The sequence below is a fragment of the Lynx rufus genome, unplaced genomic scaffold (assembly GCF_022079265.1).
Source record: "Lynx rufus isolate CCGP_SWC_20201006 ecotype Redwood Valley unplaced genomic scaffold, mLynRuf1.p SCAF_15, whole genome shotgun sequence".
NCBI lineage: Eukaryota > Metazoa > Chordata > Mammalia > Carnivora > Felidae > Lynx > Lynx rufus.
This window is the reverse complement of record NW_025814829.1, coordinates 49354993-49381775: the sequence shown is the minus strand read 5'-3', so window position 1 is coordinate 49381775 and position 26783 is coordinate 49354993. Positions and strand designations below refer to the sequence as shown.

The following is a 26783-nucleotide window of genomic DNA, read 5'->3' as shown; positions in this document are numbered from 1 at the left end:
TCCAGAGCTTTTTCCTGGACCGTGTACCATATTCTACTACATACTAGGCATCTTTACTTGTATAGCCTATGGAAACCTCAACCAAATATTCCTAAATTAAACTCATCATGTGATCTTAGAATTTACTCCTCCTCCATTGTTCTTTCTCTCTGTGGATGGTACCTCCCAGTTGTTCAAACCAGAAACCTGAGCATCTCTCTACTCCTTCTTCTCATCTTTGTTTCCCACCATCTTTACCAAGTCCATTTGATTCTGCCTCTGTAATAGCTTTTGAATTTGTCTATTTCTTCCTGTCATCATCACTAATGTACTAAAGTTAGCCTTCTCTTGCCTGGGTTACTACAACAGTCTCCCTGCCTCTCGTCTTGTTCATTATCATTCTTTCTGGGTCGCCCTGTTATTTTCAGAATAAAGTCTAAATTCATTAGTTTGGTTTCCAAGGTCCTGTAGAATCTATCTTCTGATTACCTCTTGAGCCTATTCTATTGTCACTATTTCTCTCTATCCTATTCCCTAGCTCTGTGCTCTAGCCAGACTGACCACTGTGTACTGTACTCTTGCTGCAGCACATGTCTGTGGCACACTTTGTCAAATTATTTAAATTCCCTGTTGCAGAAAACCATTAATAATCTAGTTAAAAATAACCTTGGTATCAAACTATGATTTCATAAATATTTCATAAGAAACCACTCTAAACACTGGGCTAGGTAATGTCAGTGGTGAAAGAGGTAAAGATACTAAGATCTATGCAACACACCATCAGCCATCAAGGAGCATAAGTTGTTGGAGGGGAGTTAGAGACCTGCCTATAATGAAGTCCTGTTTATATAATTCAGGCACAGACCAAGAGCTTTCGGAGTTCCTGGGAAAGAAAGATAACTGGAACCTTCTATGAAGGCATAATCCAGAAATGGTACCTGATTGACAGTTATTGTACTAGATGGCTTTTAAGGTCATTTTACAAACCTGAGTCTATGATTATATAATTCCACCATAATAGTTTTACTTTCCACAACTTCCCTACATGCCTCATTTTTCTACCTCCTGGCTTTGCTAATACTACTCCATTCTCTTGGAATGCATTTGGTTGTCTTCCTTTATTACAGCTTAACCTCTTTTCAAGTTTTCTGTGAAAATCTTAAGTCACATTAGACCAAAATAATCTTTCTTTTCTTTGAACATTTGGAGCAATTACTATGCATAGGACTTATTTGGAAAATGGTCACACGCCCCCTTGGCACTCTCTTTTATTATTTGAATCTTTTATTGTATGTGTATGTGTATAGAAATGAATATGCAGAATAAATTTTGAGCTAAAAGGTAATATGGGTTTTTTTCTTTCAGTGAATTTCATTGTACTCTCATTTTTACAAAAAAAATTTTTTTTCAAAATACAGATATATTTATTTATAAATATTAGGTACACAGTTTATAAAAGACTAAAAATCCTCTCTAGGACACAAAACTATTATAGAACAAAGATAGGTGCTATTGTACAAACGGAATGAGTGAACATAAGACTATGTGATTCTTAAGCACATTTATATTACACACAGTTTTAAAACTAACATATCTTTGAAGCTGTAGAATTGGTAGGCGATGTATTTAAGAATTAGTTCAGAGACTTATAAAACAATTTTATTGGTGATACTTATGTGTGGGGAGAAGAAACTGTTTATCGCATATAACTATCACGTTTCAAGGGACATGACTTAACAGGAAAGTTTTTATAAGAAACTATTATTTTAGAAATTCTACCTACATTAGAATAACATTATATATTCCTGCTCTAATTCCAACTATATCAAGTGAAATGATAAAATTTAAAATTGTAGCATTTTAGATAGTCAAGTTACAAAAGGAACTAAAGAAAGAAACTCAGATTGAAAGTTTCAAATACCCACTGAGTTCGACACCTTTTCTTTCTTAGTACAAAGTATCTGCTCTTAGACATGGGGTATTCAGTTAATTACCCTTCCTGGTGACCTCAGCTACAATAAAAAAGAAAGAAGCCAACAGAGACCACAGACTCAATAGCACTGATGGAAAGCGATAGTGAAGAGCCAAAGCACAACAGACCACAGCAGTCTGGGTAACAACAACTGGGTGGAAAAGCAAGCTAAATCTTCCATGTCTTCACATTTGAAGGGAGTCACTCTACACATTACAATTACTGACTTTTCGACTGATCTATAGAATCAAGGGAAGGCAATGAAAAGTCAGCATTCTGTTTAAAGGCTGGCATGTATATTATACATTTCAAGAACAAGCCTATGCAAATATATCAATTTTATCTAGAACACCTTTTCTGATGCAGCATTACTGTACTTATACTGTACTTATAATGACTAAAAATTTATCTCTAACTTAAGACGATTAAAAGTGAACAAGTCAACATTATGATGAAACCTGTTTATAGCCAAGGAATATAGTAAACTACTTGACAAATTTACCATCTTAGAAACTCCCTCTGCTAAGATCGAAAAGGTAGGATTAGCTCTCTGCTGCCCAGAAGGCAATACCTGCTATAAGGTATTGAACATCAGTAAGAGAGCTTACTGCCATGAATACTTAGGTACTTGGCCCACTCCTAAGAGACATACAAAGCCACAACAAGCAAACAAAATACCCCAGGAACAATAAAAACCCCATTTCTCATCATCACTTTATTTCTCTTCTGCTGTTCCAGGCTCTGAGAACATCGGGCATAGTGCTGAATTGGGACGGCATACGAAAGCATCGGTTTCACCTCCCAACTCTGTTAATTGTTCCAATGAAGACACACAAGGATAATGGTCTTTTAACATATCTGGCAATTTAGAAGTCTTCTCTTGAATACGTCGAGAATGTCTCACTGGTGTTAGAAACTTTAGCTCTTTAAATGTAGAATCTGTATTGTCAAACTGTATCTTCTTTTTTACACTTTGTAGGTATGGTGTAGTAGACACATTATATTTAATTAAGCAACTCCCCCTGGTTTCTGTACTGGGGGTTTTAACATCATTGGTTGAATCGTTTATTTTGTCATCTTGCTCTTTCTCATCATTCTGGAATACCACATTTCTAGTTTTCTTTTCCATTTCTGGTTTTCCTGACTCTAGATTAACCCCTCTATCTTCGGTGCTGACTTCATGGATGTATTCCTTGGTTGCACAAGCCTCCTCAACATTTTCTCCATATTTAACTTTTTCTTGACTCTTCATTGTCAGAATATCTGCTATGGTATGTCGCATCTCTTCAATAGGCTGAGCGCCCGCCAGAATGGCTTTCTCATAGATTGTGATAATGTTTTCAATAGGACTTGTGAGTGGTTCAATACGTGCAAGGCATATCCAATATTTAACAAGCTTTTTTGGCATCCGGAATATTTTTAATCAGGTCATTCAGTATGACCAATATTTCTTCTTTTGGGCATCCCTCACTAATCAGGTTTAGGCATTCAGAAAATGTCTTGTTCACTTTTTCGGTAAATAATCTTTGTTCATCTTCTTCTACCATGGTAGTCCAAAAGGACCCAACTGGGTTTTCGTGTTGCTCTTCAGGCTCCGGCTGGGTAACTCCTGAGCTAGGAGGCCTTTTCAGGACTTTCCTTTTGCCAGCTTTCTACTCACTCAGACGAGCTTTTCTCTCGTCTGCTGTTTCTTTGGGCTGAGCTGATCTATCAATAGTTGCTTTTGCTATTGTATGCCTGCGAGGGTCAACGTTTTTCGACTTTTCTATCAGTTTGGTGTTAGAAGATGAAACAGGCCTGGCTACGATTTCAGACTTCACGCTTCTTGTTAGTGTCTTCTTTCTTTCTATATCCTGAGAACCGGTTTTGGCACTAGATGAAACTGTGTTTAATTGCACTAACTCTTTCTCGCGAGGTCCTTTCCGAATCGTAACATTGGCCGAGCTTCTACCGATGCCTGGTCTCACAGCGTCCTGAGCATTGTCGCGGTGACTTCTAATAGGAGGTCGCAGAAGCTGTCTGTTCTGAATTGTAGTGCTCACAAGTTTAGTGGTAGTCGTCACGTTAGAGGCTCTATCGCTTTTCGCTGTCACACTGCTGCTGTTTGTGCGCAGAGGCTCTGTAGCTTTAGGGACTGTAGTCGAAAGTTTATTGCTGCAGAACTCTCATCTCTGATTTGTAGAGGCTTTCTAAATGAATTAATCTTAGACTGAACAATTTGGCCACGGTAAGATCCACGCACAAGCTTCTTGGACATGTTAGCATCTTGCTTTGGCTTTTCTGTCATTATTTGTTTCTTTTTATTGTTGTTTTTAAGATGAAACACTTGGCTTAATATCATGTGTTGACCTGGAGGGTCACCTTTAATTTGTACCAACTGCCCAGTTTGATTATTATCCTCAGAATTAGGTGTATCAATTGCTATAGTTGAATTGGTTAGTTCATTAGAAGGCCTTAAAGGAATACAATTTTTTTCCATTGTTATATTATTTTTGCTCCCGGGAGGTCTACTGACATTTTCTTTACCAGCCATTTTTCTTTTAAATTTCAGAACTTTTGGGGCGCCTGGGTGGCGCAGTCGGTTAAGCGTCCGACTTCAGCCAGGTCACGATCTCGCGGTCCGTGAGTTCGAGCCCCGCGTCGGGCTCTGGGCTGATGGCTTGGAGCCTGTTTCCGGTTCTGTGTCTCCCTCTCTCTCTGCCCCTCCCCCGTTCATGCTCTGTCTCTCTCTGTCCCAAAAATAAATAAACGTTGAAATTTCAGAACTTTTGTCTCTTCATGGACCTGGCCCTCAGAGGTCATCACTTTCTGGTCTCTACTGGATATGTGATTTTCCTCCTTGTATGCAAAAAACGTTTTTCTTTTTAACATATGTTCCTTGAGTTTCTGTCTTCTTTGTTCTCTGAACTTGGGGCTGGGCCCTCTGGCTCGGGGGCAGTTGTAGCTCCCGGGGCACTGCTGGGGTGCTCATGGCTGCTGTGGGCGGAGGACGCGTCTCGGCCCTGACAGTCCCGCACTGCTCAAGCCAAGGCAGCGGCAAACTCTTTTACAAAAATTTAAACCTCTTATTATACCATTTTAAAATCATTAGGTCATAGAAAATTAAACTGAATAAACCTAATGTGTATGTTTGGCAAAACCTTCCACAATGACTTGTGTGTAATAGAAATTTATATAATTAACAACAAACACACACACAGAGTAAGAAGATATAAGGTAATTAATATCCTACATTTGGAACAGAAGCTTTTTTTTTTTTTAGCTTTCTTTTATATCTTCATATATTTATTCTTTTTTTTAAATTAAATTCTAGTTAACACAGTGCAATATTGGTTTTAGGAGTAAAATTTGGTGATTCATCACTTACATACAGCACCCATTGCTCATCACAAGTGCCCTCTTAGTACCCATCACCCATCTAGCCCATCTCCTACTTGCCTCCCTCCATCAACCCTCAGTTTGTTCTGTATCATTAAGGATCTCTTGTGGTTTGTTTCCCTCTCTTCTCTCCCCCACCCTTTACCTATGTTCACCTGTTTTGTTTCTTAAACTCCACATGTAATAAATCATATGGTATTTGTCTTTGTCTGGTTGACTTATTTCATTTAGCATTATATATTCTAGCTCCATCCACGTCATTGCAAATGGAAAGATTTCATTCTTTTTGATGTCTCAGTAATATTCCCATATTATATATTATATATATACACACACACATACACACACACGCATGCACACACGCATCTTCTTCATCCATTCATCAGTTGATGGACATTTGGGTTCTCTTCATAGTTTGGCTATTGTTGATAGTGCTGCTATAAACATTGGGGTGCATGTACCCCTTTGAATCTGTATTTTTGTATCCTTTGAATAAATACATAGTAGTGCAGTTGATGGATCATAAGGTAGTTCCATTTTTAGTTTCTTGAGGAACCTCCATACTGTTCTCCAGAGTGGCTGCACCAGTTTGCATTCTCACCAATCGTGCAAGCAGGGTTCCCATTTCTCCACATTCTTGTCAACACCTGTTGTTTCTTGTGTTAATTTTAGCCATTTTGACAGGTGTGAGGTGGTATCTCATTGTGGTTTTGATTTATTTTGTCCAGCCATCTGGATGTCTTCTTTGGAAAAATGTCTATTCATGTCTTTTGCCCATTTCTTAACTGGGTTATTTGGTTTTTGGACATTGAGTATGGTAAATTCTTTACAGATCTTGGATGTTAACTCTTTATCAGATACATCATTTGCAAATTATCTTCTCCCATTCTGTAGGCTGCCTTTCAGTTTTATTGATTGTTTCCTTTGTAGTGCAGAAGCTTTTTATCTTGATGCAGTACCAATACTTCATGTATTTATTCTTATAGAGCTTATTCTATGTTATTTGTGTTTTGTGTATGTATCTCACTACCTACGCTAGGAAAATTGGAGGCTTTTTCATGTTTATATCTTCTAGAGTGCCTTGAAGATAACTTGGTGCCCTAAAACTTTTGACTTACGTCAAATTAAAGAATTATATATAGGTATGTTTTCAGTATTGCAGATATAACCAATTAAGGTACCTATCACCAAGAATATCTCCAAAGGCTTAAATTAACTTACAAGTCCTTACATGGTTTCTCATGAGTACATTTTAATTTTTATTTATTTATATTTTTAATTTAATTTAACTTATGTTTTTAGTTTATTTTTTAAAATTCAAGTATAATTAGCATACAGTATTATATTGGTTTCAGGTGTACAATTCTGTACATTTCTCAGGGCTTATCAAGATAAGTGTACTCTTAATCCCCTTTATCTGTTTCACTCATCCCCCACCAACCTCCTCTCTGGCAACCACCAGTTGGTTCTCTTTATTTAAGAATGTTTTTTATTGTTTGTCTCTTTTATCTTTGTGTGTTCATTTGTTTTGTTTCTTAAATTCCATATGTGAGTGAAATCATATGGTATTTGTCTTTCTCTGCCTGACTTACTTCAGTTAGCATAATACCTTCTAGGTCCATCCATGTTGTTGCAAATGGCAAGATTTCATTCTTTTTAATGACTGAGTAATGATCCAGTGTGTGTGTGTGTGTGTGTGTAAAACATCTTTATTCATTTATCTATCAATGGAAATTTGGGTTGTTACCATATCTTGACTTGTGTAAATAATACTGCAATAAACATGAAAGTGCATATATCTTTTCGAATTGTGTTTTTGTTTCTGTTGGGCAAATACCATTTAGTGGAATTACTGGATCATATGGTAATTCTATTTTAAATTTTTTGAGGAATCTCCATAATGTTTTCCTCAGTGGCTATACCAGGCTGCTTTCCCACCAACACTGCATGAGGCTTCCTGTTTCTCTACATCTTCACTAGTACTTATTATTTCTTCTGTTTTTGCTTGGAGCCATTCTGACAGGTGTAAACTGATATTTCATTGTGGTTTTGATTTGCATTTCCTTGATGATTAGTGATGTTGAGCATCTTTTCATGTGTCTGTTGGCTATCTGTATATCTTCCTTGGAAAAATGTCTAATCAGTTCCTCTGCCCATTTTTAAATTGGATTATTTGGTTTGGGGTGTTAAGTTGTAGAAGTGCTTTATGTATCTTGTATACGTACCCTAATAAGATATATCATTTGCAACTATCTCTTCCCATTCAGTAGGTTTTCTTTTCATTTTGTTGATGGTTTACTTTCTGTGCAGAAGCTTTTTATTTTGATGTAGTCCCAGCAGTTTAATTTTACCTTTGTGTCCCTTGCCAAGGGACACATATCTAGAAAATGTTTCTATAGCTGATGTCAAAGAAGTTACTGCCTGTGTTATTTTCCTGGGAATTTTATGGTTTCAGGTCTCACATTTAGGTCTTAAAATCATTTTGAGTTTATTTTTGTGTATGTTATGAGAAAGTGGTCCAGTTTCATTCTTTAACATGTAGTTGTCCAGTTTTCCCAACACCATTTGTTGAAGAGACTATCTTTTTCCCTTTGTATTTTCTTGCCTTGTTTGTTGTAAATTAATTTAACATAAAAGCATGGGTTTATTTCTGGGCTCTCTTTTCTGTTCCATTGATCTATGTGTCTCTTTTTGTGCATGTACCATACTGTTTTGGTTATTACAGCTTTGTAGTGTAGATATCTTAAAGCCTAGGATTGTGATACTTCCTGCTTTGTTTTTCTTTGTCAAGATTACTTTGGCCACTCAGGGTCTCTTGTGGTTTCATACAAATGTTAATATTATTTGTTCTAGTTCTGTGAAAAGTGCTATTTGTATTGATAGATTTGGATTGCATGCAATCTGTAGATTGCTTTGGGTAGTATGGATATTTTAACAAAATTCCAATCCATGAGCATGTAATATCTTTCCAGTTGTTTGTGTTATCTTTAATTTCTTTCATCACCGTTTTATAATAATCAGAGTATGGGTCTTTCACCTCCTTGGTTAAGTTTATTCTTTGGCATTTTATTCTTTTTGGTGAAATTATAAATGGGCTTGTTTTCTAAATTTCTCTTTTTGCTATTTCATTATTAGTTGATAGAAATGCAACAGATTTCCACATATTAATTTTGTATCCTGAGTCTACTGAATTCATCTTTAGTTCTAGTAGTTTTTTGTGGATTCTTTAAGGTTTTTTCTATATAGTATCATGTCATCTGCAAATAGTGACAGTTTTACTTTTTCCTTACAATCTGGATACTTTTTACTTCTTTTTGTTGGATTTTTTTGTCTGGGTAGAACTTTCAGTACTATGTTTTTCGTTTTGGTTTTTTTTTTTTAAGTTTATTTATTTTGAAGGAGAGAGAGAGAGAGCAGGGGAGGGGCAGAGAGAGAGAAGAGAGAGAATCCCAAGCAGGCTTCGTGCTGTCAGTGCAGAGCCCTATGTGGGGCTATAATTCATGAAATATGAGATCATGACCTGAGCTGAAGTCCAGAGTCAGCCGCTTACCAACTGAACCACTCAGGCATCCTCCAGTACTATGTTGAACAAAAGTGGTGAGAGTGGACATCCTGGTCTTGCTCCTGCTCTTAGAGGAAAAGCTCTTGGTTTTTCACCATTGATCGTATTAGCGGTGTGTTTTTCACATAAGGCCTTTATTATGTTGAGGTGTGTTCCCTCTAAACCTACTCTGTTGATAGTTTTTATCATGAATGGATGTTGTAGTTTCTCAAATGCTTTTTCTGCATGTATTGAAATGATTATATTGTTTGTCTCTCGTCAGTGTGATGTGTCACATTGATTTATTTGCAAGTATTGAACCACTAGAATAAATCCCACTCGATCATGGTGAATTTAATGTATTGTTGAATTTGGTTTGCTAATATTTTGTTGAGGATTTTTGCATCTATGTTCATCAGAGATATTGGCTTATAGTTTTCTCTTTTTGTGGTGTCCTTTTCTGGTTTTAACATGAGGGTAATGCCGGCCTCAGAGTGAATTTGGAAGCTTTCTTTCCTCTTCTATTATTTGGAATAGTTTGAGAAGAATAGGTATTAACTCTACTTTAAATGTTTGGTAGAATTCACCTGTGAGGCCATCTGGTCTTGACTTTTGTTCGTTTTGAGGTTTTTGATTCAATTTCACTGCTGGTAATGGGTATGTTCAAGTTTTCTATTTCTTCCTGACTCACTTTTGGAAGGTTATATGTTTCTAGGAATTTATCCACGTCTTTTAGGTTGTCCAGTGTGTTGGCATATAATTTTGCATAATATTCTTAATAATCCTTTGTATTTCTGTGGTATTGATTGTTATTTCTCCTTCATTTCTGATTTTATTTATTTATTTGAATCCTCTTCTTTTTTTGATGAGTCTGGGTAAAGTTTTATCAGTTTTGTCAGTGTTTTGTCAGTGTTTTCCAAGAACAAGTTCTGGTTTCATTAATCTATTCTATTGTTTTTTTATCTCTTTTTCATTTGTTTTTGCTCTAATTTTTATTATTTTCTTCCTTCTACTAGCTTTGAGCTTTGTTTTTCTAGCTCCTGTAAGTGTAAGATTAGGTTACTTATTTGAAATTTTCCTTGCTTCTTGAGGTAGGCCTGCACTGCTATAATCATCCCTCTTTGAGCCACTTTTGCTACATCCCAAAAATTTCGGAACATTGTGTTTTCATTTTCATTTCTCTCCATGTATTTTTGTTTTAATTTCCTTTTTGATTTCTTGGTTGATGCATTCATCATTATTTAGCCTCCATGTATTTAGGTGCTTTCCACATTTTTTCTTGTGATTGATTTCTATTTTCATACCATTGTGGTCAGAAAAGAACCATGATATGATTTCAGTCTTTTTGAATTTGTGGACCCTTGTTTTGTGGTCTAACATGCGATCTTCTCTGGAGAATATTTCATTTGCACTTGAAAAGAATATGTATTCCACTGTTTTTAGATGGAGTAATCTAAATATATCTTTTAGATCCATTTGGTTTAATGCGTCATTCAAAGACACTGTTGCCTTGTTAATATTCTGCCTAGGTGATCTGTTGATGTGAGTGGGTTGTTACAGCTCACTACTATTGTTGTATGACTGTCAGTTTTTTCCTTTATGTATGTTAATGGTTGCTTTATGTATTTAGTTGTTCCTATGTTGAGTGTACAAATATTTACAATTGTTATATCCTCTTGCTGGATTGTTGCCCTTATCATTATGTAGTGTCCTTCTTTGTCTTTTTTATAGTCTTTGTTTTAAAGTCTGTTTTGTCTGAGAAACATACTGCTGCCCCAGCTTTCTTTTTGCTTCCATTTGCATGGTAAATGCTTTTTCCACCTCTTTACTTTCAATTTGCATGTATCGTTAGGTCTGAAGCCAGTTTCTTGTAGTTAGCCCATAGATGGGTCTTACTTTTTTTTTTTTTTTTAACATTTATTTATTTTTGAGAGACAGAGAGAGGCAGAGCATGAGCAGGGAAGGGGAAAGAGAGAGAGATACAGAATCTGAAGCAAGCTCCAGGCTCTGAGCCGTTCGTTGGCACAGAGCCCGACACAGGGCTCGAACTCACGAACTGTGAGACCATGACCTGAGCTGAAGTCGGAAGCTCAACCGACTGAGCCACCCAGGCACCCCGATGGGTCTTGCTTTTTTATCTGTCACCCTGTGTCTTTTGATTAGAGTCCATTTACATTCAAAGTAATTATTGACAGGTATGTACCTATTGCCACTTAGTTACTTGTTTTATGATTGTTTTTGTAGTTCCTCTCTTTTCCTTACTTCTCTTGCTCTCTTCCCTTGTGATTCTATGGCTTTCTTTAATAATATGCTTGGATTGCTTTCTCTTTTTCTCATATCTGTTCCAGGATTTTAGTTTGTGGTTACTCTTCAGCACATATAGAACATTTTACACATATAGCAGTCTATTTTAAGTTGATGGTCACTTAATTTTGAACATATTCTAGAAGCACTAAATTTTTACTCTCCCCTCCCATGTTTTATGTATATGATGCCATATTTTACTTTCTTTTATTTTGTGAATCTCTTGAACTGATTTTTATAGATATAATTTATTTTACTGCTTTTGTGCTTTAACCCCCATACTAGTTTTATAAGTGATTAATTTTTATTATGTTTGTATTTTACTGTGAAATTTTTCCCTTTCACAATTTTCTTTCTCCTGAGTATGGGCTTTTCTTTGTACTCAAATAATTCTCTTCAGTGTTTCTTGTAAGGTTGCTTTAGTTGTGATGAACTCCTTTAACTTTTGTTGTCTGGGAAATTCTTTATCTCTCCTATTCTGTATGATAGCCTTGCTGAGTGTTTTTGGTTATGGGTTTTTTCCTTTCAGCACTTTGAATAAATCATGCCACTCCCTTGTGGCCTGCAGAGTTTCTGCTGAAAAACCAGCTGATAGTCTTCTGGGTTTCCCTGTATGTAACTGATTTCTCTTGTTGCTTTTAAAATTCTCTCTTTATCGCTACTTTTTGTCATTTAATTATTATGTGCCTTCATGTGTACCTTCTTGGGTTGATTTTGTTGGGGGCTCTCCGTGCATTCTGGAATCAGGTATCTGATGCCTTCTACAGATTAGGGAAGTTTTCAGCTATTATTTCTTCAAATAAATTTTCTGCCCCCTTTTCTCTCTCTTCTCCTCCTGGAATCCCTATAACGCAAATGTTATTATGCTTGATGATGTTGCTGAGCTCCCTTAACTTATTCTCAGTTTTATTATTCTTTTTTCTTTTTACTGTTCAGTTTGCTTTCCAGTACTCTGTCTTCCAGCTTTATGATCCATTCTTCTGCCTTCTCAAAGCTACTATTGATGCCTCTAGTGTATTTTTAATGTTATTTATTGAATTCTTCATCTCTGATTGGTTCTATTTGTTTTCTATCTTCTATCTTTTTGTTGAAGGTCTCACTGAGAGCCTCCATTCTTTTCTCAAGTCCAGTAAGTATCTTTACGACCATTACTTTGATTTTTTTTAATCAGGCATATTGCTTGCCTTTGTTTCATGTAGCTCTTTTGCTGTGATTTCGTCTGTTCTTTCATTGTGACATATTCCTCTGTCTCCTCATTTTGTTTCACTATCTATGTTTGTTTCCATGTATTGGGAAAGGCAGTTATGTTTCCTGGATCTTGAAAGTAGTGACATTATGAGGAAGAGGTCCTATGGTGCTCGGTGGCACAACATCCTCTGTTCACCGGAACCAGGAGCTTCAGGGGTGTCTCCTGTGTGGGTTCCATGCACCCTACTGTTGTGGTTAAACCTTGTTTGCCTTCAGTCCAGTCAGCTGCAGTGGCTCACTTTACCTGTTGTGGGCAAGATTTGGTCCCTGTGCTGTTAGGAGGCCAGTTGGAGGTCCCCGTGGACTTGTAGCTGGGTGATGTCAGCAGTCAGGCCAGAGGACTGTTTGTTAGGGCTGCAAAGTAACCTCAAACTGCAGGGCTCTCTCCTCGCGCTGCCTCTTTGGAGGTTTTTGTGGTGGGGGGTGCTGGCAGTGAGACCAAGACCCTCTGCTGGGGCTGCAGATGCACTGATCAGCAGGGCACTCTGTCCAGCCTGCCAGGGGTAAGGCCAGCTGCTGGGGCTGCAGTGGGATTGGTGTGTGTAGTTTCTTCCCCTCTCACCAGGGCAGGAGTCACCTTGGAGTGTTGCCAGCCCCTTTTGCGGCCGCTTGCAGGATGAGATGCAGGAGGAGCCACTTTGGAGGGACCTCTGGTAGAACGAGGCAGGTTGGATGGGCTGAATCCACAGGAGAATGCAGGGGTGAAGTGCACGGTGTCAACAAGATAGGTGGAGGGTGCTCAAGCTGGTTTCCACAGGTGTCTGGCTACCTAGGCTTGGGCCAGGGGTTGGCGGGGCAGTGGGAAGAAATGGCACTTGCCAGCTCTTTTGTTCTTGGAGAAGTCTCCTAAAGCTCTCTGTCACTCCAGCATGCATTCTGAGATTACTAAATAACTCTCCTGCCCATAAACCCCATGCGCTTTTCAAACTGCTGCTTCTGTGCTATATCTTGGTGGGATTGTTTGTTGTCCTGTCTCATTAGGGCAGAGACGCAGTTTCTTATTGCTTTCCACATCTCCCAGAACTAAGCCTGCCGACTTTTAAAGTACTGGAGTTAAGCCCCACTGGTTATAAAAAAACTCACGAAGTTAAGCCCCACTAGTTTTCAAAGCCAAATGTTACGGGCACTTGTATTTCTAGTGCAGGTCCCCTGTGCCTGGGGTGCCTGGGATGGAGTCTGTTTCTCTACCTTCTCCGTGCTTGTAGTGTCCCTCCCATCTGTGATTAGTCTCACTGGGAGTTTGGTTTCCCACCATGTCTTTGCCCCTCCCACCTTTTTCTGATGTGGCCTCCTCTCTACAATTAACTGTGGAAAGTCTGTTCTGCCATTCTTCAGGTCATTTTCTGCTTTGGTTGTGCTGATGTGGCTGTTATTAGGTATGTTAGTTGGACCAGGTGAGGTTAGGATCCTCCTCCTCTGCCATTTTCCCAGAAGTCTTCCCATTTTTAAATAAATATTTTGAAAAGCTTTCAGTTCAATCATCATTGCATATATAAGAGTTAAGATAAAGAATGTTTTCTAACTAGACAGTTTGGTTTTTATTATGTTGTTTATGGGGTAACTTCAAGTACCTAAATGCATCATTAATAAGTATTTTTATGGGGCCAGTTGCTGTGAAAAGATTATTCTTTAGGTCAAAAGTACAGTTAATTTAGTGTTTGTTTTAACACTAATATTTGAGATTGGCTTATAAGATAAATCTCTTTTTCTTTTTGCATATTCTTGGAATATGGTAGATCCTAACTAGGATTGCAGAGTAGATAAATTTCTGTCAGTGCAAAGTCTCTTCACCTAATGTCGGTCATAAGCTTCTGAAAATAACTTTGCATCTCAAGGAATCTTGGATGTAAAAGAAACCTAAGAGGTGCACGTGGGTGGCTTCAGTCTGGTGAGTGTCAGGCTCTTGATTTTGACTCAGGTCATGATCCCAGGGTTGGGGGATTAAGCCCCACGTTAGGCTCTGGGCTAAGTATGGAGCCTGCTCAAGATATTCTCTCTCTCTGTCTCCCCCTCTGACTCTCTCCCCTGCTCATGTACATGTACTCTCCCTCTCTCATTAAAAGAAATAATAAATAAAAGGAACCTAAGAAACAGCTACTCCAGTCCCCCCACCCTTTGTTTCTATCTATCTATACATGCAAATACACACACACACACACACACACACACACACACACACACACACACACTATAAGAGCCATAAGAGCCATATTTTTTTTTATTAAGGTAGCACAGGGAGTCATCAACAATCTCTGGCTTTTGCTTTATGTTCTGTTTTGTTCTCTTATGTGATTTAAGGGGACCTACACATAATTCAAAGGTCCCCAATAGTTTGCCTACTTTAAACACCCATGGACCTATCATAGTTTGAAATGATCATAATAGTCAGTGATTTATTTTAAAACATTTCCCCTTAAGAAAACCCTAAAAGAGAATTATGGTGGTTGGAATGGATGACCATTGCCAGGAAGATGGCATAGTCATACTACAGTAGTAGCTGTCCCAGTTCTTCCCAGAAGAGGAGAAACCTGCAGTCCCTAGAGAAAGAAAGCATCCTAGAGAAAGAAATCTGAAGCCCCAGAGGAACAATACGTTCAGACACACTCCATGCTTCAGGGCCTGGTGAGAAGCCAGGAGTCAGTGTGGAAGCATCAGACCCCTGGCCACAGCCTAACACAAAGTTTGTCTCCTTTAAAATTTCACCACAAAAACCTGAATAATTTAAATTTGGATGATGTAGAGAAATGGTTGGAGAGAGATGAATTTCATAGTGATTAAGGGAAGCAAGCATTTAACTAAAAACTAGTAAAATAACAATAATGAGGAAAGAAGAAGCTGAAACCCTGAAATTAGCAAATTGAAAAACAACTAAAAATACACACATAATATCTTAAGGAATCATATGCTGTGTGACCTTTTATCACTGGTGCCTTCCCCAGACTCATTTGAATGCAGTATATATTTCTTCACGAGTTTGAGTAAGGAGAAGCAGTTTAAGAAGAACTGGAGATTATAAAAGATTGCTATTTTGAACAACTTTTCTGAATGTGTGATTTGTGCTGTGCTCCTGAATCATAATATCCCATCACTTTAATTTTTTGTTTGGGGTGCCTGGGTGGCTCAGCTGGTTAAGGTCTGACTCTTGATTTTGGTTCAGGTCATGATCTCACAGTTTGTAGGTTCGAGCCCTGCATTGCACTGTCAGTACAGAATCTGCTTGGGATTCTCTCTCTCTCTCTCTCTCTCTCTCTCTCTCTCTCTCTCTCTTCCCCCTTCTCCCCTCCCCCACCTTCACTTTCTCTATCAAAATAAATAAAAATAAATAAACTTAAAACAATGTTGGGGCACCTGGGTGGCTCAGTCGGTTGAGTGTCTGACTTCGGCTCAGGTCATGATCTCGCAGTTCATGAATTCGAGCCCTGAATCGGGCTCTGTGCTGACAGCTCGGAGCCTGCTTCAGATTTTGTGTCCCCCTCTCTCTCCACCCCACCCCTGCTTGTACTCTGTCTCTGTCTTTCAAAAATGAATAAACATAAAACATTTTTTTAAATTGTTGATTAATGACTTTAATCTACTTTTTCTCTGTTTTAGACTATTTCATCAATCTCCAAAACAGCTTCTATAAACTATTAAACAACCAGTGAGAGGATTCAGTTATTACTAGTCTTCTCAGAATTACCACCAATGACTTGTGTTTTCTTGTATCAATAGGTGTTTACTCATGGATTAGCTGAAAAGAAAGCCTTCAATTCTTTTGACAGAAACAGTAACATCACATATAAATATCTGGGCTCTGGGGTTAAATTGTCGGGGTCATATCAGGCTCTTAACGCCTCTTTGCTCATGTTATAATGATATCAGTCTCATTGGACTTTTCATTCAGCAGATATTTGTTGAAGCCAAAGTAGTTTCTAGGCACTGGGGATATGGAACAGGCAAAACCCTCTGCTTACAAGGAGCTTACATTCTAATGGAAGGACACAGAAAATAGACACACAAATCAGTAAACTATATAGTATGTTTGAAGGTGAAAAGTGCCATAAAGAAAAATAGAACAGTATAAAGAGGATGAGAGTCCTGGAGGAGGGAGGCATGCAATTTTGAATAGGGTGATCATAGTAGGTCTCACTGAAAAGATAAATTTGAACAAAGACTTGAAGGAGGTGCTATCAAGAGCCATGCAGATGTATGGGGGAAGCATATCAAGGCTTCAGGTGGGAGTATGCTTGGTGGGCTCGAAAAAAAGAACGGAGTCGGTGTGGCCGGACCTCTCCAGTGAACAAGGTGGGGAGAGTTGATGATTCAAAGAGGCAGAGGGCGGGGGTCAGTTGAGTAGGGCCTGTACCATTGTAAGGACTTTTACCCTGAGTAGAATGGTATTGCATAGTAGTATAGAATGTTTTAAGCGGAAGAGTGGCAAGGATCCCCTTTTTAAAAGGATCACTCACTCTGGCCTCTGTGTTGAGAATCAATGTTAGGGGGACAAGTGTGGAAACAGAGACCCGAGTAAGTGATCACAACCACACAAGTAAGAGATGACAGTGGCTTGGACCAATGTGCTAGCAATGAAGGTGGTAAAGAGATGTTGAATTTTATTTTATTTCTTTTTAAAAGACTTTTGTTTTTAAGTAATCTCTACATCCATCATGCGGTTTCAACCTATAACTCCAAGATCAAGAGTCTCATGCTCCACCACCTGAGCCAGCCAGGCACCCCAAGCTGTTGAATTTTATACATTGTTGAATTTTAAATACATATTAAAAAGTAGAGTCAATAGCATATGCTCGTGATTGGATATGGAGTGCGAGAGAGAGAAGAATCAAGGATTTTGGCTTAAGCACTTGGAAATATGGAATTGCCACTAATTGAGGAGGGGAAAACTGTGGTGGAGCAGGTTTTAGGGAAGAGATCATAAGTTCAGTCTTGGCACATTAAGTTTGAGATGTGCATTAGACATCAAGTGGAAAGCGTGAGTTGTCAAAAACATTTATGTGTCTGGAGCTGGGGAGAAAGGTCCAAGCTAGAGATCACTGTAGGAGTTGTTGGAATGTAGAATTCAAAGCATTGAGTTTGGGTAATTTCACAGAGAGTTTGGGATCTGGAATCAGACTAATTGGTACTTATTAGCTGAGTGACTTTGGGAAAGCCACTTTGCTTCTCTGTGACTCATTTTCTCCATCTGTAAAATGAGAAAAATAATAGTAACTATCTCATGGGTTAAAATTGAAATTTAAATCAAAATCACTAATACCTACAAAGCACTTAGAACATGACATTTATTTGATATGTATATTTAATAAGTGTTAACTGTTAATTTTCAGTACAACTATTCTGTATACATACTAGGACATCACAAATACTTGCACAAACTCCTGTCACTGATGTAGCAATACAGCTTTTTATCCTGTGGTGTTATGTTTTTGTTTTGGGCTTGTTAATTGGTACTAATTCCCCTTAGTTGGTTTTGCTTCCAGAATTAAACTGCTTCCAGAATTTCCTTCCTGGAGTTTTGGTATTTGCTCTGCTTCAGTTGTTGATATATTTTGAAAGCCTGTATATATTTTAATATCTGTTACTTGTTCCTAAAGTTTCTTCAGTGCTCTTCTCCTTTGCTTTTCTTAGTGCTCAGCAGAGGAGCAGTCAGGTTCACAAGAAAAACACAATTGGAAATCAGGTAGGAATTTTTAAAATAATCAGTGCATGCACTCTCCCCAAAGTTTGAACTCAGTCGCTTGATTGACTGCTTTTTAATGCAAATTAATCATGTGCAAATCTTGCTGAAAATGCAGCTTTTTGTTTTGTTTTGTTTTGTTTTTGCTTTTAAGGTTTTTGGAGTGTGTTGCATTTTTTTTTTTTGCTACCTTATGCACTTAACTTTATTGATTTATTTTAAATAACTTTTCTGCTACTTGCTCTGCTTTTCAAAATTGACTCCTTGTGTCTTACTTTGCTTGCTTATGTTACCCCTAAATTTGATTTAACATTGAATCTGTGAGTCAGTTCAAGGTTAAAATATGGTGAGTAGTTGCATGAGCTTCTGATGCTGCTGACTAGTTCACACATTTGCACAGCTTGGTAACAGTGAAGGGACAGCTCATAAAAGAAGGCAGTTGTTGGATTTATCGCTGCCATACCAAATTTTTGTTGGTTAATGAAGATGTTAATTCCTAAGAAGATCTGATCTTTTGAGTTTTTGTGTTTTGGGCTGACCAGCTGTCTCTGACTAATAGCGCTCTGCAGAGATTGCATTAACTCTGACAGTTTGCTGTTTCTTTTATGTTTTATGTGATAATGAATATTTGCATTGTTATTTCTTTTCAAGTCAAAACAATGATGATTTTATAGGTTTTTTTTTTAATTCAGAGGTACAATTATTGAACAAATTGAAACCTCTGCTCTAGAAGTTTTTCCATTGTTTTGAAAGGAGAAGAGGTAATAACAGACTTTATTTTAAAAACTTTTTTCTGAACTAAAGCATATAATTCTTTGCTATTTCAGGGAACCAATCTTCCGCCTTCAAGGCAAATTGTACGAGCTAAGTTCTGTAAGCTTTACTGTTGCTTTTTCATTTAGCTTCCCAAGGGCAGAGTTTGTCTTTAACTGATTAACTCAACTAGCGCTTGCTACTAATTTTTTTTTAACTTAGGTTGTCTTGTCCGTAACACTCTATCATTGATATAAAAATCCTCTTAAGAGGGTTCATCCCTTCACTGCTAATAACTTGCTGTGATTGAAAGGTATGAACTAGTAAACTCTAAAATGCTGTAATAATAAACCCTTAACCTTGTGGGTGCTTTGATTATTTCTCTAATTTTAATGGGCCTTAAAATAATTAAAATCATTAATGATCTTCATCTCTGTCCCTTTATGCTCTGTTGTTACAAGGTGTAAGCCTTTCTCTACAGCTTGTATGATAATGTTTCCAATAAATGTAGTTGGTGCTTGTAAAAGGTGGGTATTAAACCCCTGGTTTTCGATGTATTTGTTATAAGTCAACTTAATTATAATTATTTGGATTTATTTAAAAAAATAAAACAAAACCAAAATTACATCAATTCCTATCTTACATGGCTTTAAAGTTGAATCTTTTAAAACCAGATATTGTATCTTCATTTTATGGAAGTGTAAAGATACTGTCAAATTTCTGGCGTAGACATTAAAAAAAGACCAAAAAAATTACACTCTTATTTCTACCATGGATGAAGCAGCTTTAAAGTCTTTCTTCCAATTGTGCTCAAGTTGAGACTGAGATTGGAGCGTGGGCCAATTATTTGCCTCATGATGTTTTGGAAGAAACAAACTTTGGAACTAGACATTCCAGAGTTTAAATTCTGCTCTGTCACTTAGTAGCCATGTGGCCTGGGACAAACTGAACCCAAGTTTGCTCAGTTGTGTGATGGGAAAAAGAGAAAACATTTCTGTAGGATGATTGATTCTGATGAGAATCAGAAATAATTTACCTAATGAGGTTTGCAGCTGGATACTGGGTGTATGCCTGCAAACAGTATAAGCCTTGCTGTTAGCAGGTAGGTACTGTTCTTGAAACTTCAGGGAGAAAAAATATAAAATCTAAGAAAATTACAAAAGTTATAAAATGAGAACAATTAAACACTTGGGAAAATTAGAAGCTGTGGCAAATTATTCTGAAGCTTGCAATGCCCAGATTAAGGCTAGATGTGTGGTATAAAGGATTTATCCATAAAACCTTCCTCATGGTCAGAAGCGCTAGCTCGTAGAAGTTTATACTTATTGGAAAAGCGAGAGTATAGTGGCATAAATGCATATTTTAAATCAGATCTGAAAGGAAACTCCAAACAGTTTTCAATTATAGATTGCTTCCAAATGCTAAAATAATGCTAATTGTGTTTCTGTGACTTACTTTCCCTGAGTACTTAAAAGCCCATACGTTATGGAAGTTTTAAAATTCAAGAAAATAGAATTGAGTGAGTGTTATAATAGAATACAGATCCCTACCCAAAATCCTTACAGTCAGATGTACCTTTAATGCCAGAACTTTTTGGAGTTTAGAAAAAAAAGTATATTGCATATTTCCTATATTACCCAATATCCCTGTGGGGTCAGAGACAGCACCCTTTAATTAAACACATCACGGTTCTACAGTAAAACAAATGCATACTCCCACTAAGTAGATTAAATGAAAGATAAACATATTTTTCTGTCAGGTTAGGTTTCGCTGCTTCATTTTTGTTTTGTTTGTTTTAAAAGAAAAACCTTTTACTTTGCAAGTAAAGTGTTATGAACCTGTATATCTTATATATCAGGATCAAATTCAGTCATTGAATGCAATATAGTATATTTTAGAGAATCTTTTATTGTTTTTAGCTGCTGAGCAGAAATGAACCATGATTACTTGAAATCATTTCTTTATGAATCTGAATGTCTGAGGTTGATTTCAGTTTCTACAAAAAGTTTTGGCCTATCAAAAAGCTCAAAGTCAGGGGCCATTGGAGCCCAGACTGTTAACTGATCCTGGAGTTGATGGGGCTGAAATATCCTGTGCTATCCTAGCAAGTGTTTATCCATTCTGATATTCCCTTCAGGCTCCTGGTTGTAAAAGATTCTAATGTGCAGAATCTGCTCTGAAATATTTTAGAGGGATTTAAGGAAAGTAAAACTCCTCTTTAAAGTCAATCCCATTAGTTTTTGGCTTCCTAGAAATTTGTCATCTTGGAAGTTCCACAAGTTGATGTCAACATATGTACAAAAAAATGTGAGCACACAATTAGCCTAAAGTTGCACTGCCCAGTAATTTAACTGTAACCTTCATTCATCCCTTCACTCATCAAATATGTATCCAAAACTTAAGAGTACCCAAACCTGTGGTAGATGTTTAGAATAGAATGATGAATAAATCATGGGTCCTATCCTCAAGGAGCTCACAGCCCAGTGGGGATGATGGTAAGTAAGCAAATTGAAGTTGGCCTCCTCTTTCAAGGTTAGCTCCTTCTGATCCTTCAGGTCTCACTGAAATATCACTTCTGGAATAGGCTGGCCCTGAGCACGAAGATCTAAAATCACCATCCCGCCCCTCCTTGTTGACATCATCTATTATCTTGTTATCTTATTTATTTTTTCATATTCCTTCACTAGGAACTAAGCTCCATTACAGCTATTTTGTGTGTGTGTGTGTTGCTGAAAGCCGTGGAGTATCATTGTAAGGTTTTAAGCACAATCATAACATCTTAGAAAGATTATTCTGCCTACATGTGAAAGGTTTTGAAGAGAGGATGAGATTAGAAAAAGACTAGTTAGAAGGCTGTTGCAGACAAGAGATGATGGTGATCTGGGCTAAGCTATGTGTGATGGGTTTGAGGAGAAGCTGATGAATTCAGGACATAATAAACAGGAAGAGTCTAAAGGATTTACGATGAATTGGATGTTGAGGAGAGGGCCGGGGATGATCCCCAATGATGTTTAGATATCTGATTTAGGCACAGATGAAAGGAGATGCTGTTCATGGAGAAAGAAATATGGTAAGAAACTCAGATTTGGATTCAGCGTTAGGAAGGGTAGATATATTGAATATGAGTCACTGTGGGAGACAGGAGTAAAAATGTCCAGAGGGACGTTTGATAAAAGTGTCTAGAGTTGAGAAGAGATGGAGAATTATTTATTCCAAAGGTAGTAGGGAGCCATTGAGATATCCAGTAGGAAAGGGATGTCATCTAACTTGTATGGTAGAACGATCTGTGTGTCAGCCGTATGGGATGATTTGGAGGAGTAAAACTAGAGGTTTGGAAATTGGTGGAGATGTTTTTGAAATAATTCAGGTAAGAAAATACAAATGTTGGTAGCAACAGGTATGTGGAAGTGACAGATCCAAATTATATTTAGAGGATGGGAAGAGTTATAAATAGTTGTGTAGCTGGAAGGAGGGAGTCATCTTTCCAGGCTATGGCTAAGGGGATCCATTGACCAAGGGGGTGCAGGCGAAGGAAAAGCAGATTTCAGGGGAGATGGGAGAAGGTGGTGACTTCAGCCAGATACATTTTTTGTGCCTATTGGAAATATCAGGAGGGTTGAGGTTCAAGACTTGTCTAGACTGGAGATATGTTTTATAGCTGTCAATGTATGTACATGGTAGTCATGGAAGTCATGGGAGTAAATGAGGTTGTCTCCAATGGATAAAAACAGAAGAACATAAGGGATTTAAAGGGTAATGGAGAAATAAGAGTTAGGGAAGAACGAGGAACTGAAAAGCAGTCTAAGAAGTGAAAGAGGTAGGAAAACTTGGAGAGCAGTACAATGAGAGCCAATGAAAGAGAAGGTTTCAAGGAGGGAATGCTGATTAGTATTAGATGTTTCCTAGAGCTCAAGAAACATAGGGGAGGTTGTCAAAATAGGTGGACTGGTAGTGTTGGGGATCACCTGAGGTAGTACCAGTTCTTTTGGTCTTATGAATTACTCTTCTACCTTATAGCTAGAAGGTAGCATAAAGCTTAGAAAGCAGACAATGGAATTGATATCCTGAGCTGAGTTTGTTTTTCCAGGAAGGCAGCAAATAAAGTCAAGAGAACAGAAGGGTTACAATTTTGAAAAGACAGGTTGAAATAAAAGATTGTATAATCTCATATGAATAGTTTTGATTGATGTATTAGGACAAGTCAACCAAGTAACAAACAACCCCAGAGTTTCAGTAGCTTAATACAGTAACAGTTTAATTGACCCTGCTGTAACAATCCACTGAAGGTCATTGAGATGCTGGTGGTGAGAGTAAGGGGCATCTATCCCTGGTTTACATGGTCAGTCATGGACTTTAGAATCTTCTTTATCCTTCTAACAGATGGGAAAGAGAAAGAAGCCTGAGTGAGGGAAGTTTTTAAGGACCAGCCTGAAAATGTCACACATTTGTTTGCATTTCCATTCCATTGATTGACCAGAACTCAGTCATTTGGCCTCACCTAACTGCAGGGGAAACAGAAAAATATAATCTGAACTTGTGCCCAGGATAAAGAAAAGAGGAGAGATGGTGTTGACTGAAAATCGAAAGGAGATGGGCAAGCCAGAGCACTTGGGGGGTGGGGGGGAGGAGGTTTACTGAAATTGGAGAAAATGTGTACAGTAGTCCCCTTTTATCTATGGGGGATACATTCTAAGACCCTCAGTGAATGCCTAAAATTGTGGATAGTACCAAGCCCTACATATGTGTCTTTTTCTATACATACATGTGTACATACATACATACCTGTGATAAAATTTAATTTATAAATTAGTCATAGCAAGAGATTAACAATAATAAACTAATAATAAAATGGAACCATTATGGCAATATACTTAATAAAAGTTATGTGAGTGTGACCTCTCTCAAAATATCTTATTGTACTCATCCTTCTTGTGACGATGGGAGATGATAAAATGCCTACGTGATAAGATGAAGTGTGGTGAACAACACAGGCATTGTGGCATAGCGTTTGGCTACTGACCTTGTGATGATAAGTCAGGAGGATCATCTGCTTCTGGGCTGCAGTGGACATCGGTTAACTGAAACCACAGAAAGTGAAACCTCAGATAAGGGAGGACTAACACACCAGGATTAAGGGGAAAAGGTGGTAGGTTGATGGTTGAAGTCTGTGAGTGGGATGCTGTATCTCAAGGTGGGCAAGAGAATGGCACCTGAAAGAAAGTCAGAGATGTTATTGGAATAAGAAAGAACAGACGCTGGAAGAAGGGAAGGACAAATGATAACTACAGATATTTGTAGAGCATTGTTTGTCTTCAGAGGGTGTGGGCAGCTGAAGAGAAATGGAGACGAAATTTCCCAGATTTAAGGTCTAGGATATATTGAAGCCAGGAGGATCACATGATTGTTAATCCATTCCTTTAGTTATAAGAATCTGGGACAGGAAGGCACAGCTGACATGCTCATTGGTCCAGACTGCACCCAACTGTGATTGTACAATTAGAAGGAATTTTTCCTTAGGCAGGAAGAAAGGCAGCTACTTACAGGGGCTTGCATGTCAGGGCACCTTCTGGTCCTGGGCTTATTGTTTTGTTTTCCACCATTGTGCCTTCTATTGCTTTAGATTGGAGTATGAAATTTAGCTTTCCCAAACCTACAAGGCTCTGGATAACTGGATTCGCAAACTTCTTGAATTGTTGGCCACAAGCAGAAAAGACCTTTCTCCTCAGAACAGATGGTGATCTCATCCCTCCCTACTTTCTTGAAAGCTAGCTTCTTTTCTGTAGGTCTCAAAAAATTATCGACATACCCTCTACAGGTCTCAAAAAATTACCCACACACCCCAACATCCTGAAATTTGCCTACTAAGTCCCCTAGTTATTCAGCTGCCATGAGTACATGGTTTGAGACCAATGTTACAAGAGGTGAGAGTTTACTCAGCTATTTTATAATGGTTAAGAAAGATTGACAACTCTTAGGCTACAGTAGAGGGCGCTGCACAGCCCCTCCTCCTCATCCCTCCATTCAGCTTATTCTACCTTTCTGGGTCTGCTGCTCAACTCCCACCCTCACCTGACTTCCCAGGTACTATTATCTATATCAGGATTCTTTCAGGTGTAAATTTCAGAAAAAATTAACTTACACGACCTTGGGAAAAAAGTGAATTAATTCGTTTACATGTTTGAATATTTCAGAAATAAAGTTAAGTACTCTTTAACCCATGGTTCAAACAGTATCAGAATGAACTAGATGAACTCTTTCCATTTTTTGGTTCTGCTTCTTTGCTGTTGGCTCTACTCTTAGAGTCCAAAGGACTGCAACATAACAGCTGTCAGCCCCTGGGGGATTTCCTTCCTACTTTGAATCCAGCAGAAATAAATTAATCTTCCTCCCGGAGGTTTCAAAAAAACTCCTGAGGTTCACTCTGAGTGAATAGGCTTGGATCTGTGCTTATTCCTGAGCCAGTCACTATGGCCAGAGAATGAGGTGTACTGATTGCCTTAGGCCAGACCACCTGGGCTTCTTCACCTTCTTCTGGGTGTGGGCTCTTCACCTCAAAGAGCTGTTGTTGGAAGAAGAGAAAATAGACCCTGGAGGTTGTGTATCAGAGATGATGGCTACAGGTGCTTGTTGAGCATTGTTTGTCTTCACAAAAGTTTAATTTGGATAATAGGATTCTTAATGTATGTTGTCTTCTTAAAGGAATATAAAATGGTTAATACCGCATTATTAAAACCCTATGGTTCATTTACTGATTAATGATTTTTTTTTCCAGTTCATCCTTTGACTTTCTCCCCCCACTTCACCTTCCTCTTCCTTTCTTTTGAAAATACATTTCTGTGAACTATATTAAGATGAGGTGGTAAAGTGCAGTGGTTTTTCAGAGCTGGAGCTCTGAGAAGCCACTGTGTGGCCAGGAGCAAATTATTTAATTTCCTGTTCCTTAGGTATCTAAAGAAGCTGATAAAAAATGGTAACTGCTTCATGAAATTTTTGTAAGTATTAAATGAGATAATACAAGTTAAGTACCTACAACAGGGCCTGGCTGATAATAAGTCCTATATAAAGTGCTTGCTATTATAATGGTTGTTGTTGTATATCTATATTATTTTGTTAGTCTTCAAGAAAGATAGTAAAATAATTGTTTTTATTTTCTAATTGATCCTTTTCCTCCCTTGGAAGTGGGAAGACTGCTACAAAACAACAATGAATTCTGTATATCCAGTAACGATTCATGGATTAATTTTTGAGGATAGATTTCTGAGTACAGAACAAAGAAAAAACTCCCTACCCCAATATTCTAATAAGCAGTTAAATGTATTTTTAAATAGATATTATAATTTTTTAAACCAGTCAACACTTCTTTATCAAATTGTCATTAAAAGTACTAAAAAAACATTTGTAGGAAGAATTGAATTTTTGTTCTACCTCTCTATTGATCTTCAAGGTGGCCAGTTTTAGTGAAAACTCTGTCAATGCTATAACTAGTGCTTTGTTGTTGTTGTTTTTATAGAAATAACTGAATAATTAAAAATTATCAAATATTTGTAGGAAGGTAGAATATATACCTTTAAGAATGTATGATGCGTACCTGTATTCATTATGCATTACATAGATGCCCCTGTCAGCAAAGAAATATTAATGTGATTTTTACTAAGTATACTGGATTGCATTTTAGGAAACATTTTTTTTTTTTTAATTTTTTTTTCCACGTTTTTATTTATTTTTGGGACAGAGAGAGACAGAGCATGAATGGGGGAGGGGCAGAGAGAGAGGGAGACACAGAATCGGAAACAGGCTCCAGGCTCTGAGCCATCAGCCCAGAGCCTGACGCGGGGCTCGAACTCGCGGACCGCGAGATCGTGACCTGGCTGAAGTCGGACGCTTAACCGACTGCGCCACCCAGGCGCCCCTAGGAAACATTTTTAAAATTGTGCAAT

The 26783-nt window shown here is 37.9% G+C and overlaps 2 protein-coding genes across 5 annotated transcripts in view; one reads left to right on the top strand and one right to left on the bottom strand.

Annotated features, from left to right (window-relative positions):
- Positions 1-26783, top strand: part of DNM3 (dynamin 3) — a 559767-nt gene that overhangs the window by 247648 nt on the left and 285336 nt on the right. For 2 of the 4 annotated variants that reach the window (XM_047077323.1, XM_047077322.1), the window contains exons 13-14: positions 18045-18096; positions 18921-18950. In XM_047077323.1, coding sequence (XP_046933279.1) covers positions 18045-18096; positions 18921-18950 — 82 coding nt within the window. The remainder of the gene's footprint in view (positions 1-18044; positions 18097-18920; positions 18951-26783) is intronic. The other 2 variants (XM_047077325.1, XM_047077324.1) reach the window with 1 other exon arrangement.
- On the bottom strand, positions 2613-4922 carry LOC124510461 (cytoskeleton-associated protein 2-like). The gene is given in 5 exon segments (XM_047077326.1): positions 2613-3353; positions 3355-4103; positions 4106-4504; positions 4702-4864; positions 4866-4922. Coding segments are annotated over 5 exon segments (2055 nt in total). The 3' UTR covers positions 2613-2666.